The 13,329-nt window shown below is 44.5% G+C and overlaps 1 protein-coding gene across 2 annotated transcripts in view; it reads left to right on the top strand.

Annotated features, from left to right (window-relative positions):
- Positions 1-13,329, top strand: part of PBX1 (PBX homeobox 1) — a 282,619-nt gene that overhangs the window by 224,195 nt on the left and 45,095 nt on the right. For both annotated transcript variants that reach the window (XM_082650928.1, XM_082650927.1), the window contains exons 3-4: positions 1,138-1,382; positions 7,660-7,850. In XM_082650928.1, the coding sequence (XP_082507054.1) occupies positions 1,138-1,382; positions 7,660-7,850 (436 nt within the window). The remainder of the gene's footprint in view (positions 1-1,137; positions 1,383-7,659; positions 7,851-13,329) is intronic.

Raw genomic sequence — 13,329 nt, 5'->3', positions numbered from 1 at the left:
TTAATCGTGTTCCTCCTTTCCTACTCTCAGTTTGCTTTTAATTGGAAATTCTTTTCGTGTTCGCTCTCAACAAAGACTTGGCTGCTGACAAGTAAACTGGGCTCAGATGAGTGATTTACTTTATGGCAGGTTGTATGAAGGTAGTAAAAAGAGACTGCCTAGCTCTTCTGCTGATTTACTAAATCGCTTGATCTCTTTCAGTCCAAATCACCCCCTCATCCCCCGCAAATGGTCATGGTGTTTTAATAAAAAGCAGAGCCTCTAACAGAGCTGAGCCTTCTCCATCCTATCAGAATACTGGCTTCTCTGAATCCCCGAGACAGCTTGTTAAAAGGACCTCACCCTTGTTTGTACCAAGATGGAGTTCTTATCACCTGGAACAGATTGATCTCAATGTGGGGAGATGGAAATCCTTAGTCCAGGGGAGAGGTTTAACACTTCCCTCCAAATTAACTGGATTTGCCTGGCTTAGATCATTTGGGAGATGAAAATTTAGGCTGATCGAATATTACAAAGTCAATGAGTATAAAACCACAACGTCACAGAAATCTAAAATTAGAAATGAAGAAGGAAATGCTTTTCCTTGAATTAAAATTTGGCAGTTTGGGGATGAAAGTGAAAACTATATTGCTATCATTAATTTTTTTGTAGATTTGAAATTTCTTTCACTGGTAAAATATGCATAACCTAAAACTTATCATTATAACTGTTTTTGAGTGGACAGTCCGGTGGCATTAAGTACATTCGCATTGTTGTGCAGCCGTCACCACCATCCATCTCCAGAACTTTTTCATCTTCCCAAGATGAAACTCTGTACGGGTTAATCACGAACTCCTTATCTCCCTCCCTCCCGGCAGCCCGTGGTACCCACTGGTCTACTTTCTGCCTCCATCAATTGGACTATGCTAGGTACCTCATAGGATGGGATATAATTAATTTGGGGAACGAAGCAAATCTCTCCTTGCATTTTCTCCTCCTCCAATCCCTCTCTTTTTCCAACCCATTGCTCAGATGCCATATTGCAAGTAATTGGAGACTTAGCCAAACGATACATTGGGAGTTTTTTGTTGTTGTTGTTAACCTTTGCTTCGTTGGGTTACTCTTAACACCTCCCCACTCTTTTGGGTCTTCCCGCAGTTTTGAGTATCCGGGGAGCGCAGGAAGAAGAGCCAACAGACCCCCAGCTGATGCGACTGGACAACATGCTGCTGGCGGAGGGGGTGGCCGGGCCAGAGAAGGGTGGCGGCTCGGCCGCGGCGGCTGCGGCGGCGGCAGCTTCTGGAGGCGCCGGTTCCGACAATTCGGTGGAGCATTCTGATTACAGAGCCAAACTCTCACAGATCAGACAAATCTACCACACGGAGCTGGAGAAATACGAGCAGGTAACCACAGCCCTGTGGGGTCTGGGCCCCCCCAGCCCTTCAGGAAAAGGGCGGAGGCATCAGGAAACTCAGGGCTGTGGGCGCCGAGGCGGGCAGCCTTTCCTGGAGACTGACATCTGGGGTCCAGCATCTCCGGCCTCACCCCAGAGCCACTTGCTGAACCTGAGCCCACCGAGTCCTTGGTGTCCACTGTTGAAAACCTGGGCAAACTAGAGATAAAGCCATTAAAAAAAAGTCGAAGTTGTAAATGATGATTTCAGAAAACATCCATAGTCAATATAAGGAAAACTCAGTTCCTGGAGCTCTGGAGTGTTTCCCTGTGCGCATGCAGCCCCGGGGCTCTCAGGGTCACGAGCAGAGGGTCATGGTGCTCATGGAATCCTACGGGAACGGACACTAAAGTCCCTCGCTCTACCTAGATTCAGTTCAAATGGGAGTCAAACATGTTCTGCTTTTTATATATGGTATGCAATACGAGACACGCCTCCCGCTATAAGAAGAGTAGAGGGTCTCAGGGGACCCCTGGAGTCAGACAAAGTTGAATTCCAGTCCTAACACTCCACTAAATGGTCTCTGGGATCCAGTGGTCCACATACTATACCCTAAAAGCTGGGGGTTTTTGGCAAAGAGCTGTGGATTTGGAGTCTAGGATATCAAAGAGCCATAAAAATCATATGAAGGAAAGGCTAAGAAAGGCTTTAAGTCATAGAACAGTATATAAATGTTGTACGGTATTCTAATTAAAATAGCGCCCCTCTCTACTAGAGGACCCCCCCCACACACACATACACACATGTGAATTTTTTTTAATTAATTTATTTAATTTTTGGCTGCATTGCGTCTTCGTTGCTGTGCGTGGACTTTCTCTAGTTGAGGCAAGCGGGGGCTACTCTTCGTTGCGGTGCGTGGGCTTCTCATTGCGGTGGCTTCTCGTTGCGGAGCAGGGGCTCTAGGCGCATGGGCTTCAGTAGTTGTGGCACGTGGGCTCAGTAGTTGTGGCTCACGAGCTCTAGAGCACAGGCTCAGTAGCTGTGGCGCAAGGGCTTAGTTGCTCTGCGGCATGTGGGATCTTCCCGGACCAGGGCTTGAACCCGTGTCCCCTGCATTGGCAGGCGGATTCCTAACCACTGCGCCACCGGGGAAGACCCCACATGTGAATTTAAATATCAATATTGTGTCCTCTGGTCAGTATGAGCAATACTACTTTATTAGGAGTCCCTTAACATCAGGCTGTCCTCCCATTATTTATAGATACATTTGTTGTCATCTCTTTGGATGTGACATTGTCCTGAAGTTCTAAGTTAACTTACTTCCATTGAATTGTTAGATTTATGGCTTTCTTTTCTTTTTTAAGGGTCACAGAAGAAGGGGGAGAAAAAGCAAAAAGTGGAAGACCCTGTCCACTTACAACTGTCTAGGTAGAAGGCAAATGCAAACTTAATAGAAAATTTAAATTTTAAAATAGAAATAGGCATTTTAAAATTTAAAGTGAAGAAAGTTTCATTATTGCACTCCTATCTACCTTTGAAATGGATTTCTACAAAGTCCCTTCTTTTGTGAGGGAAAACGGTGTGAAGCTGGAAGCCAAGCGTGGTGAATTTCAGCCATCAGACAGGTGTAGGGAGGGTTCAAGGGGAGGAAAATAAAAGCAATCTTGTGGTAAGAACCTGTGGATCATCACCCTCCACCTTCCTGGGAAAGAAAAAACATTCTTAACACGGTGTAGGCTCATGTAGACGTTTCCTCAGTTCCCAGGAGAGGCTGAGCTCAGGTAAGCTGGCTGATCTATGACAGCTTCCCCACCTGGGCCATCATGTTAGGGTTCAGAGTCTGCCCCAACTAATGGGATAACTTGGGAAGACACATGGGGACGTTTGCTGACAAGGTCCCTAGCTGGCCTCTTGGGTTCTTCCTACTCTGTGCTTTCCCTATTTTACCTTCACTGCTAAGCTTGGCCTCTGGCATAACAAACTATCTTGACCTAGTATCCAGGTTAACTCATGCCAAACTCCAGGGGTACACGACGAGTGTGGCTTCCTCCCTAAACCCATAACTGGCATGGATGTTAGGCTGGATGGCGTTTAGAACTGGCTTTCTTCTTAGCTCAGGTTGCCAGCAACATAGACGAATGGACCCTTTCCTTGATTTAAGCCCCCCCTTGTCTCACTCTTCCATCCTCATCCAAAATGACTAAAGCACTTCTGTCAACTTAACGGCACTTGTTCCTCAAGGTAATTTTAAGGCTGGGTCCTCCAGACAGGTACTGTCATCATCTTCATTTCGATACAGCTGAGGAACTGGAGGTCAAAGAGGTTAGGTGATGTATCTGGGTCACACATCCAAAGGAGGGACAGAGTTGGCCCTGGAAGCCAGATTTTGACCCTTAGCCCAAGGGCTCTTATTGGAACAATACCCAGCCAGCCGCACTTAATGTGGAACAAGTGTGGACGTCTGTAGACAATGAAGTAACCGGCTTGACCTCTCTGTTACTTTCATGGACTAGATTGATGCTCTCTAAGAGAGGCTAGTGATAAAAAAAAGTATTCTTCTTCAGAAACTTCTCATAGATGGCTACCTATTCTAAATAATAATCATGCTGGAAATTGGGAGCTTAAGGAAAAGCTCCATCAGTACAGAGCAAATTAGGTAAATGTAGTAGCAGTCTGTATTTGTTATTCTTCAAAAACACTAAAAAATCATTTCCTTATTTCTTTGGGCATTTTCTGGGTAAGAACTGAATACCGTTTAACATACTCTATGTGCTTAATAATTTATTAATATTAGTTGTATTGTTAATTATAGTAAATAGATTATAAGGAAATTATGCCATTAACCTTCTAGCTAGTATGTCTGAGAGACAGATCTTCTTCATTGTTTTCTGTAAGCATTCCTTGCGGGAGCTTCCTTAAAAATAGGAAACCTTAGGAAAAATGTCAGTCTCTGTTTTAGTAGTACCTAGATGGTTACCAGACTGACTATTTAAGAGTTGATTCTGTTGTTTTGGTTTGTTTTGTTTTGATTTTAGTTTGGTGATGGTAGATAACCAGAGGATCAGTTAGCTTTCCAGTAAGTAGCTACCATAACCCTACTCACCCATCCCCCACCTCCCCCCCCAAAAAAAACCCAACATGAGTCAGCCATTGTTTCACCCTGAAGTTATTAGATAAAGAAGGCTTCTAGAGACTTTCATTCAAAAGAAAAGAAGGAAATTGTTTTCTTCATTAAAAGGGGCTGGTAAAACACTTTTTCAGCAGATCATGTTGGCAGCGAAGGTATTTAAGAGCTAGCATATTCTAATAGATAAAACCGTGATATCCAGAAACCTGAATTTTGTTCCAAGTGCTATTCTAAGAAACGATACTCTTGTCGTTTTGCAGAGTTCTTCACTTTTCAGTTTTCGTGAATAATGCTGCCAGGGCATTGACAAGGCTGTCTCTAAGGCCGAACCCAGGTGGGTCAGGTCCACTCACAGCCAAGAAAGTCTTAAAATCCCAGTCACATTCGTTGCTGAAATTGGCAGCCGAATCCAGTTTGAAGCAGTAAGCGAAGAAGGTGGGCTGAAGAGAAGTGCAGGAAGGAGGCTTCAAGTCTAGGATTAAATTGCTTAAACTCAAGCAGGATTTTTTAAGAGAGCTTCTCTTGGGTAGGCTGCTCCCAGAAGGGCCTTTGCCCTGGAACTTGGGACGTCTCCTTTCAGAAAGCGTCCGCTTTCTGGGGGCAGCTGGAGGGGTAGCTCCAGGAGGTGTACCATCTTTCGGACAGTCTGCAGCAGAGTCTCCTCTGTCACAGAAACCTTCAGCCGGCGAGGGTCCTATTTAATGAACGATTGTCATCCCCACGCTTCCCAGTTCCATCAGGAGCGCCTGGCTACATGGGAGCAGCACAGCTTGTGAAGGTGCCGAGCTTGGGGGAACTGAGGAGGAGACGTGGGTAGTTCAGGTCCTGGAAAAATCTGGATCACTGTGTTCTGTCTGTCTAAAATGGACTTGGAACTCCTCTGCACTGTCTGTTGCGTGTTCCCGAGCAGCTGTTGAGCAGCTGTCTTGCTGCACCTCAGCAGTGGGTGAAAAGACTCCACTGTCTGTTTGGGGCAGAGCAGAGAGGGGCCCGGGATCCAATGCCCTAAATAAGCACCAGGTATTGTGAGTATTTTTATTCACCGTAATGAAGCACATCATGATTAGCCGAGCACTGTGGCTCCCCAGCAGAGAGCAAGTGCACTTGACAATACCTCCTTCACATCCAGTCCCTCCTCCCTGTGAGCCCCCATTGGGGGGGGAGGCTGCAGCCCAGCGGGGGATGAAGCGTTTCTCCGGAAAGCCACTTAGGATGCCTGCCGTGTGCCTCCCCCCACCACGCCCCACCCCGATTTCTTATAGACTTGCCGCCAACTCGCTGCCAGGTTTTATCTCCCTCCCTTGTTGAGGTTGGGGAGAGATGAAGCGTATACTAAGATCTTGTGTTTAGGTAGCAGTTTTCTTAGTAAGAGCAAACTGCTATTGGACCTGATCTTCTGTGGATTCTGTCTGCAGCATATGCCTGCAGCCTAGAAAGAAGGTATTTGTGACCCCCTTTAGTTTTACCACGGGGCGAGAGGTTTGCCCAATCGTGATCCTGTGCTGGGTTTCTAAGTTCTCTGTACTTTGAAGCGATGGTAATGACACAATTTATGTGGCCAGACACAAAGAGAGTAACTCATGTAGTCCTTACCACACCCTTTGAGGTACTGTCATCCCCATTTCACGAATAGGGAAGACGAGATACAGGGATCTTACATAACTAGCCAAGGCCCCAGAGCGAAGTGAGTGCCAGCGCAGGATCTGAACGCAGGCAGTCTGTGCTCTTAGCCCACTGCTACGTTCATGTGAGTGACTTACTCCATCTGCAGGTCACTGCACAAGAGCATGGGCACTGCTAGCCTTGCTGAAGGGTTAGGAATGATCAAATCCACTCTCGGACAAATAACACGAAGTACTGAGTAGTGAAAGGATTTACCCACATACTCACGGAGGCAGGTCAAAACCCAGGCCTCCCAGCCCCCAGTGTAGACACAGCCCAGTGGACGCGTCTGCCTTTGTATCTTTGGCCAGCCGACCTCAAAGGATTTCTTGGAGAAATGAACTGTAAATATGTTATTGTTACTGCATAATTGACAGCTAGGAAGGGCTTGGTGCTGTAAAAAACAAGGGCAATGCAGGGTTAGCCTCAATGGGCGTGTTTCCACTGTTAATATTAAGTTGAACCCTTTGAGTCCTTAGTTCTTCAAGTCTCACAGCATCAAGTTGCCCTTTTTTGTGAACAGTCTTATACAGTTTTAGAACATTACTGTGAGTTAACCTGTGAGTAGATATTTTATTGAATGTTCACTAATAAAACCCGACTACCGAGATGATAAGTAATAGTAACTAAGAGAAAGGGCAGTGGTGCTCTAAGGAGCAGATTCAGGGTCTGGGAAAGAACAGACACCCTGGCCTGGATGCGGATGTGTTCAGGTCCTGCCTCAGCTGCTGTTTTTTGCTGTGGGCCCTTCATCTCTTGGAGCCAGTTTTCCCAACTGTAAAATAAGGAGGTGGGAAAAATGATCTCCAGTTTCACTTCCAGAGCTGAGAGTATGTTGGTCTCTAACCTGAGAGTTTTCCTTTCTGGAGGGATAACTCCTGAATCCTCTAATTCATATTTGGATGCCTTTTTTTTTTTTTTTAACCTATTCCCTTTGTGTTATAGACATAGCAGATCTTCAGAAGACCGGCATAGGAGGGAGTCCTTACGATAAAAGTAGAAGTAGAAATAGATGGATGAGAAATCTCCCAGAAGAGTTATCAGAGCTTTTAAGTCCATGATTCCACTCTTCGGGCTGTTTATGCTGAATTGAATATTTGGAAGCTTTAACATATCAGAGATAAGGGCAAGACAGAAAGTTCATGCTATATTTGGCCCCAAACTCTCTTTGACTGTTAACAATGGGGTGAAGGGTTGTGAAGTGTGTTTTATACTAGTGTCCGTGTTCTCATCTTTCATAGTAGTAAAATCATGAAAAATACTTAGGAATTTTCTTTTCCCTTTAAAAAAATCCACAGCATGGCCAAAAATTATAATCAAATGGGCGGAAAGGGATTTCCAGGCATCATTTATTTTTTCCGATTTGACAGAATGCCACAAACTAGCCCACTTTCCTTACCTGCACACGTCTCTAGCAAAAGACCTACACAGCCTCACGTCAAGCATGCTGAGGCTTGGACCCTCCCCACACCCCACGTGTGTCATCCTGCCGTTGCAGGCCTGTAATGAGTTCACCACCCACGTGATGAATCTCCTGCGAGAGCAAAGCCGGACCCGGCCCATCTCCCCGAAGGAGATCGAACGGATGGTCAGTATCATCCACCGCAAGTTCAGCTCCATCCAGATGCAGCTGAAGCAAAGCACGTGTGAGGCCGTCATGATCCTGCGTTCCCGGTTTCTGGATGCGCGGTGAGTCCCCAGGAGGGGTCTGTCCTTGGGGAGAACCCACTGATCCAGGGTTGGAATCCACGGCGGGCCCTCTCCAAAGACTCCGTTGTCATCATGTTCAAGGCTAAGCCAAGTGGTAGCCTGAGAAATGTTCTTAGTCAGGGAAAGGAGTGCTGAGAGGGTGGATGGCCATTGGTCTTATACGGCTCCAGGAAAATGTGTCATGGGCGGGGGTATTCTTTATGGCCGCTGCTTACTCACTCTTCATGAGAAGCAAGGATGACGTAGCTACAGGGACAGAAAAAGCAGGACTTTTTGTTTTCATACCGCTAGGTGTCTCTTTCACAGGAATAGTTTGTAACTATGGGCCCATACAGGTCTTGCTAGATAGTGCAATGACCTATTTTCTCCCAGAAAGTTCTGATTGAGAGCTGGGAATCTTTGCCACAGTATATGTAGGCAGAGAGGGCACCCAGTTCGAGTCAACAAATATTGATAACTAGATTACCATGTGTCCTACTCTGGGCTGAGTTTTAGGGGCACAGAGATGAAAAGATGAAGAAGACATGGTCCCTTGGGCGTAGAGGGGCAAGGGACTGGTCTGATATGGGCCAGATTTTCAATCAAGATTTGATGTTTTCTACCTGACATTAACTTGTGACCTAATTTGTGAGGTCAAAGAATTCAGCTGAAATCACGGATAGAAAGGTCCTTTACGACAAAAACTGAGACTATAGAACAAATAATCAGTTCTTGGTCCTCCTACCCTCTAGACCAATGGATTTGTACAAATCCCTTTGATTTCTTTGGCTTCTGTTATCCAGCCTGTAAAATGGTGATATCATATCTTTCATCTACTCTAGGGGAGTGTGTTGATAATTGATCTAATAAATAAGTTTTCAGAGTGTGGATATCCTTTGTGATCTACAGTTCATCTTAAATTAGCCATCTTCTATAAATGCAGATTTCATCATTCATTGTTTCAATTCCTGAATATAATCCCAACATATGATTTTTATTATTGAAACATTAGGTATGTCAGGGTCATATACCATTTAATAATCTGTAGTTTTGTTCCTTTTCATTCAGATACCCAAATGCTCTGCTTTTTAAATTTTTTCACCCCGGAAATCATGTAGTATTCAGCTCTCTTACCTGTACTTTTCTCTCCCTTCACAAGTGTGGTCTTTACAGTTCACAGACCTCTTTAAAACTCCTGGCGCCTCCTAAACTCCCTTTTATTCATTGTGTTTTGGATCACGTGGAATATGAAATAAGAACGCCAGCTAGCAAACTGGATCTCTGGGCTAATAGAATTCCATAGAGTAAGTCAAGAGAAAGTACAAATGAAGAGAGCTGTTCCCAGCAGAGCATGGTGATGAGTGGGGGAATCCACAGGCCCTCCGAAGCAGGACCCCACCCCCACCCCCCCACCCCCGCCGCCGTGCATCGCCCTCGCCCCGTGGCCTGCTGCCAGCCTGGCTTCTTTAAAGCAGGCCGTTCCGCACGGTACAAAGTGCAAGTGACTGGTGGCCTGTGTCTGGGTCTTTCCCCTGTGCTGTGGCCGCTGCCACTCTGCATGTGTTGTTTACATCCCCATGGTAACTCCCCTCGTTAAAATGCTGGAGTTGGCATTTATGTTGGCAGATACTGAAAAAAAAAAAAAAGAAAAATTGGGCCCAGACTGGGTTCTTTTCAAGAAAGAAATCAGAGAGAAGGGAGGAGCAGAATCATTTTCTCATAGGATTTCTTCTCTCAGTAACTCTGCTGTGGCCAGCAGAAGGTCAGACTCTAAGAGACGCGAAACTAGGCGAGCTTTGTACACAGCTCCTTTCACTTCCACCAGCCTTTGCCTAGATTGTTCCAGTTGGCACCAGAAGGACAGTCACTGTAAGAGAGGGTCTCTTTCCTGCTTTGGCTGCAACCTTTAAATCATTGCCTCTGAGCCAAGGTTCAAAACTAAAACAACTAACCTTTTGTCTTTGTTATTAGCATTTACTTAGAGGTATGTATATTTAGTATCGCTGAAAAAATATGACCCCAAGTGCCAACCCAAGGCTAAGCAAATGGTTTTTCCAGCTCAAAAATAAACGTTTGCCTGGACTTCCTGATTGTGGTAGCTAATATCATTGCTTCTAGCGCTATCTATAATTGGGAAAGCTAGCTAAACACACTTTACTAAGAAAGACACATTCACTGCTAATGTTCATGTGCTTCTCGAAACCATGCATCTGATGGGCAGGGCTTCATCGGAAAAGATTTCTTGGAAGACAAAATGCAAGGAGGACTGGATTTAGTAACAGGATTAGTCTTCGTCATGTAATGGGTATGCAGAATTGAATGTTACTGCTTTGTTGTGTAACATTCCTTGTATTCTGTGTTGCTGAAGAACAGATTACCACAAATTTAGCAGCTTAGAACAACACAAAGTTATTATCTCACGGTTTCTGTTGTTCAGGGGCCTGGGCAGGCTAACCTGGGTTCTCTGCTCTAGTCTCACAAAGCTGCAACCCAGGGGTCAGCTGAGGCCACGCTCTTATCTGAAGCTCATTCCAGTAGGGGCATAATTCAGTTCCTTGTGGTTGTAGAACTGAAGTCCCCAGATCCTAGAAGCTGCCCTCTCCACAGGCAGCTTACAAGTTGTCTGCTTGCTTTCTTCCTGGAGAATGTCACCATTTTAAGGATTTAACCTAATCTCCCGTTTCATTAACGCAAAGTCAACTGATTGGTAACTTAATCAGAGGAAGGATATACTGTTATTTTCACAGTGCCCCCCAACACATACGCTCAAGGGAAAGAGATGTAGCCCAGGGTGGAATCTTACATATCTTCTTAGGATTCTGCCTTCCACACTCCCCAGCTGAGCATTTGGGCCAGGTTTTGTCCACTCAAGTCATATCCTTTTTTTTTTTTTTTTTTGGCGGTACGCGGGCCTCTCACTGTTGCGGCCTCTCCCGTTGCGGAGCACAGGCTCCGGACGCGCAGGCTCAGCGGCCATGGCTCACGGGCGCAGCCGCTCTGCGGCATGTGGGATCTTCCCGGACCGGGGCACGAACCCGTGTCCCCTGCATCGGCAGGCGGACTCTCAACCACTGCGCCACCAGGGAAGCCCCAAGTCATATCCTTTTTGTCTTCCTTATAGTGCCAGAAAAGTTTAACTTAAAAATTCCACTCATTCATTCATTCACTCAACATTTATTATTTCAGCTTTATATCAAGCATTGTGCTGTAAAACTTGGTAAGCTTATTGTCAGGACTACAGTAATTCTTTGAGAGAGAGAACTTGTAAACCCTTTTAATGGTTTTCTAGCAATACAGTAATTTTACCTTGTTTTTTAAAAATAACATCTTGCTAGAGAGAACAATAAGAACCTAAACACATGGTTGGAAGTACACCTCTGCACTTCACCCTGGTAGATGGAGTTACCTAAAATGATTAGCAAAGGGGACGGTAAGAAAGAGGAAAGGACATCCAATAAGGTCTGGCCAAACTGGCACTGTATTTAATTTATTTACTTCTCTGAGTTTTTACTCTCTGTCAAATGCTATATTAGCCACTGGAATAACAAAGATGAAAAAATGCATGTAAATGTGGGTCCTCCTGGGACAGGTGCTCTTATAACAGCATAAAACTGCGCATGATCACAGGAAGTACATCTGCCAAGTTTACCCAAAGGGGAGAGAGGATCGAAAATCAGGGAGAGGCAGACAGTGCTGAGTCTCAGAGGAGTATGATATTTAACACATAGAAGGAATCACAGAAGCAAAGTGAACAACATAATTCAACTTCCACAGGCATTACTTACTGGAATGCATACTGTGTGTTGGGCAGCGGGGTTTCAAATATGTGTGAAACATGGCTCCTCCCCTTGAGGATTTGCTGTTTAGTTGGGAAGACACATGTAAACTTGTGGCAAATGCTGCTGGAGAGAAATACACAGGGTGGTATGAAAAGGCAAGGGAACATGAACGCCGTGAGTGTCTTTGGGGAATGGAGAAGCATATGATGTAGCTGGATGAAATTATGTAGAGCATGTGTAGGATTGGAGGGAAATGAGACACTAGGGAGGGGCTAGATCCACTGAAAGACCTTAACTGTACCAGCAAAGATTTCAACTTGGTCCTATGAAGCAGCAGAAACTCCGAGCTGTTTAAGGAGGGAATGTAGTAATTTATAGTGTAAGTTCTGAAGCTGCACTTCTTGGATTCAGATTCTTGCTACAACCCTGACTACCTTTGTGACCCGGGGTAAGTGGCTTATCCTCCCTAAGACTCAGTTTTTGTGTTTCTAAAATGGAGATAATTCTATACAAGAATAAATAAGATAATATGTTAAAAAAGTATAGTGTCTAGAACATAGTATTCACACCGTAATTCAGCTATAATATAGTAAGATTCAGTATATTATATATTATTTATTATTATTATTATTATTATTTTCATGATCAGATCCATGGTTTGGAGGAATTCCTCTAGTGATTTTCTTGAAGATGAGCTGAATTCAAAGAAACGGTAGGAGACCACTGTTGAGGTGTGTGCTTCTCAGACTGGGGAAATACAGAATAAGTATGAAAAACCTTCCCCATTTTACTCAGATATTTGGAGGAAAATATTCTTATTTTAAGATAAACATTGGTATGTGATGGAACAGACTACAGCAGGAGGTTTTGGAGCCATTTCGTGCTTTTGATGGTGTGCACCAGGGCTGTGAGTCCATGCTCTCCTTCTAGGAGGGTTGCTTGGCCATGATTTAGGGAAAGCATCAGTATGGAGTTGCACTGTCTAGTCTGTGGCTTCTTGATTTTAAATTTAAATTAATTAAAATTAAAGTAAATAAAACTTAAAACTTTAGCACTCCAGTTATACGAGCCCTATTTCAGCCACTCGGTAGCCACATGCAGCTGATGGCTGCTATATTGGAGAACAGAGAACATTTGTTTTCCTCATTGCAGAAAGTGCTGTTGGACAACACTACTAAGACCATTATATGACAGACTGTGGTTCCTCTAAACCCATTTCAAAAACAACAGTGACACTAAGGATGGAACAAAAGGGATAGATTTGAAAAATAGAACTGGGAAGACTTGCTCTGGGGCCTACCTTCCTCAAATTCCCATTATGCAAGAGCTCTTAATACACGCCTCCTTTTTAGTTGGGCCTTTTAATCCAATCTGCCCAATTTCTGATGCTGGGTGACCCAGAAACTCAGCATGATTTGGGAAAGTGGCTTAGGCTTGGCATAATCTGGACAGATGTGGTTAATACCTATGGACAGAGAGTGTTTATCCAGTAAGAGAACAAGAAGAGTTGAGAATCGCTCCCAGATGCTGGCGCATGGTAGGTACTCAAATATTTGAAGGAATAAACAAACGAATGAATGGACGAACAGATTAGCAAATACAATGAACTCTGTATCGATGGTGATGTCATTATATAATATGGAAAGAAAAGAAAATGGAGCTGGTTTGGGTGAAATGTGATACTAGTCTTAGCAACACAG

Source organism: Grampus griseus (assembly GCF_964374135.1).
Source record: "Grampus griseus genome assembly, chromosome: 1".
Classification (NCBI taxonomy): domain Eukaryota; kingdom Metazoa; phylum Chordata; class Mammalia; order Artiodactyla; family Delphinidae; genus Grampus; species Grampus griseus.
The sequence above is the reverse complement of the archived record's forward strand: the minus strand, read 5'-3'. Positions and strand labels throughout refer to the sequence as shown.